The 2,453-nt window shown below is 39.5% G+C and overlaps 1 protein-coding gene across 1 annotated transcript in view; it reads right to left on the bottom strand.

The window, feature by feature from the left end:
- Nucleotides 1-2,453, bottom strand: part of WDR64 (WD repeat domain 64) — a 170,317-nt gene that overhangs the window by 38,629 nt on the left and 129,235 nt on the right. Inside the window, exon 19 of the mRNA XM_011955769.1 lies at nt 2,205-2,344. Within this exon, the coding sequence (XP_011811159.1) occupies nt 2,205-2,344 (140 nt within the window). The remainder of the gene's footprint in view (nt 1-2,204; nt 2,345-2,453) is intronic.

Here is a 2,453-nt window from a genome sequence, read left to right as displayed (position 1 = left end):
GATCTCCTGACCTCGTGATCCGCCCGTCTCGGCCTCCCAAAGTGCTGGGATTACAGGCTTGAGCCACCGCACCCAGCCATAAAATCTTAATATTGAAATTGATTTTTCTGTGTAAATAATGCATCTCAAGAGTTCTCTCTACTACTGAACCGCGATTCCCCTGTTTGTAATGAAAATCATTTGAAACTATCCATAGGGACTTTTTTCCTCAAAATTAAATATTCTAAAGCTGTGAACAACTGTTAATTAGAAGGATCTAGACTCTGAGTATTATAGACTGTCTGTACAGTTGGGGTTGTTTTTGCATACCCCATGACCCTTTTTATGCAATTCCTCAGACTTTTTTTCCAATTACATATTTTCTTTTTATTTCTTCTTTGTAAATTTAACTCAAGCAGGCATTGACATATTTTCTTTTTAGACATTCTTTTCAGAAGGGAGATACACTTTTAAGTATATGTCAGTTGTTTTAAACAGAAATATTTGCCTTTTCAGAAATATTTATTTTTTAATATTGGTGCAAGACAAAGAATTGTTAAGAGGTTTAAATTCAAACAGGTTGTTTTCCAGTGCTCAGTATAAGCCAGCACTGGGAAAGACTTTCACACGTATTATCTTGCTTAGAGAATAAACATCATCAACTTCAAAGCTTGTGAAGAGTTTAGATATGCTACTCCCTTCCTTAGACTGCTTGGACATACTCTCTTCTCCTATTTCTTTTACTCTTTCATTTCTGTATTAGAAAAATAAAAGGGGGCATTGTTCTAATACCAAGATCATCTCAAGGAAAGTTATTGTTAGAATACTTTGTATTTTCAAACTAGGGTTTTCACGAATAAGTTAGGATCTACTGGTAGACTTAGAGTTTTATCTGGCAGAAAGCCATGCAGTTCTGTGTTGTTGGATCCCATTATCTGCCACATAAAACAGTTGTGTTTTCTGAGTTTCTCTGTAGGAAGAAGCCTTATCACAAGCGAGGTCACCTCCTCTGCTTTTCTAAGGATTTCATTGTCATCATTCTCAGGCTACTCAGGATCGTTCCTTTCATCATCTTCTGTCCTCTTAATTCCACCCTAAATCATTTTAAATCTTCTGGTAAATGAAAGTTATATTTTTCTTTGTAAAATGTTGAAGGACACTCAATACGATGCAATACCTTCTTTCAACTGTCTGGTAAACTAAGAACTTATTGTACACTCAACATTTCAGTGTTCTTGTATTCTTTTACTCTAATACACAAGTCATATCCTCTAATATTATTTAAATATCCAATAAGATATTTAGTGGCATATATTCATAGCTCAATTTGAAAGAAAGATTTGAATATTTTGAATGCATGAACCCATCAAAACTAATGCCCTCAGCTGGGTACAGTGGCTCACACCTGTAATCCCAGCACTTTGGGAGGCCGAGGCTGGCGGATCGCGAGGTCAGGAGTTCGAGACCAGCCTGCCCAACATGGTGAAACCCTGTCTCTACTAAAAATACAAAAATTAGCGGGGTGTGGTGGCATCTGCCTATAGCCCCAGCTACTCGGGAGGCTTAGGCAAAAGAATTGCTTGAACCCAGGAGGTGGAAGTTGCGGTGAGCCGAGATCACGCCCCTGCACTCCAGCCTGGGCAACAGAGAGAGACTGGGTCTCAAAAACAAAACAAAAGAAAACAAAAACGAATGCCCTCGTCCCCCCAAGTAAAAGAATTACAAGCAGACTCAATAGATTTTTCTAGTAAATCTTCATGCCGGATTCACCTTTCCTGCTTCTATTAGGGACATAAGGGATAAGACTGAAGCAGTGTGCCAAAGGTGAAGACCTTCCCAGAAATTCCTGACTGTGAGGCTTGCATGACTGGTTGAACATTCTTCTCTCAGTACGGGTATCTATCTGTGTGCAGGTTATCTATCCCAGTGTGGGTATCTATCTGTAATGTGTTTGATAGAGAAGTAGAAAGGCTTCCAAAAAGAGGGAGAGATTTGAAATAGCTAAGTTAGCAGTTTTGATGATTTGATCTTTGGAGTTACAAAATCCTTCTCTCGTAAAGTTTGGGTAGCATTATCAATAAACAGGCTGCAAAATCAGCAATTTGGCTAGAAAGTTGAAAAAATATTAGAATTGGATGCCATATGGAAGAACGTTAAGATTCATTTAATGATTCTTTTTATCTTTCCCATTCTTTCCTATTCCTAGACTTGCTGGGTTCCATTACCTCCAGAGTCCACAAGCGGAGGTGTCCGTCCTCATGAGCAGTGACAAGGATAGGTGGCTGGGCTTCTGGTAAATTGGCACTTCCAGGGTGTTTTTTGTCCACTGGCTGTTGTTCTCCCACCATGACATCTGTTTGTTCACCTATTTGAGAAATTAATGAACTATCATGAGACCAGGCGTGGTGGCTCATGCCTGTAATCCCAGCACTTGGGGAGGCCAAGGCAGGTAGATCACTTGAGATCAGGAGTTG

Source organism: Colobus angolensis, unplaced genomic scaffold (genome assembly GCF_000951035.1).
Source record: "Colobus angolensis palliatus isolate OR3802 unplaced genomic scaffold, Cang.pa_1.0 Scaffold40, whole genome shotgun sequence".
NCBI lineage: Eukaryota > Metazoa > Chordata > Mammalia > Primates > Cercopithecidae > Colobus > Colobus angolensis.
Note: the sequence above shows the minus strand (reverse complement) of the source record. Positions and strands in the feature narration are given on the sequence as shown.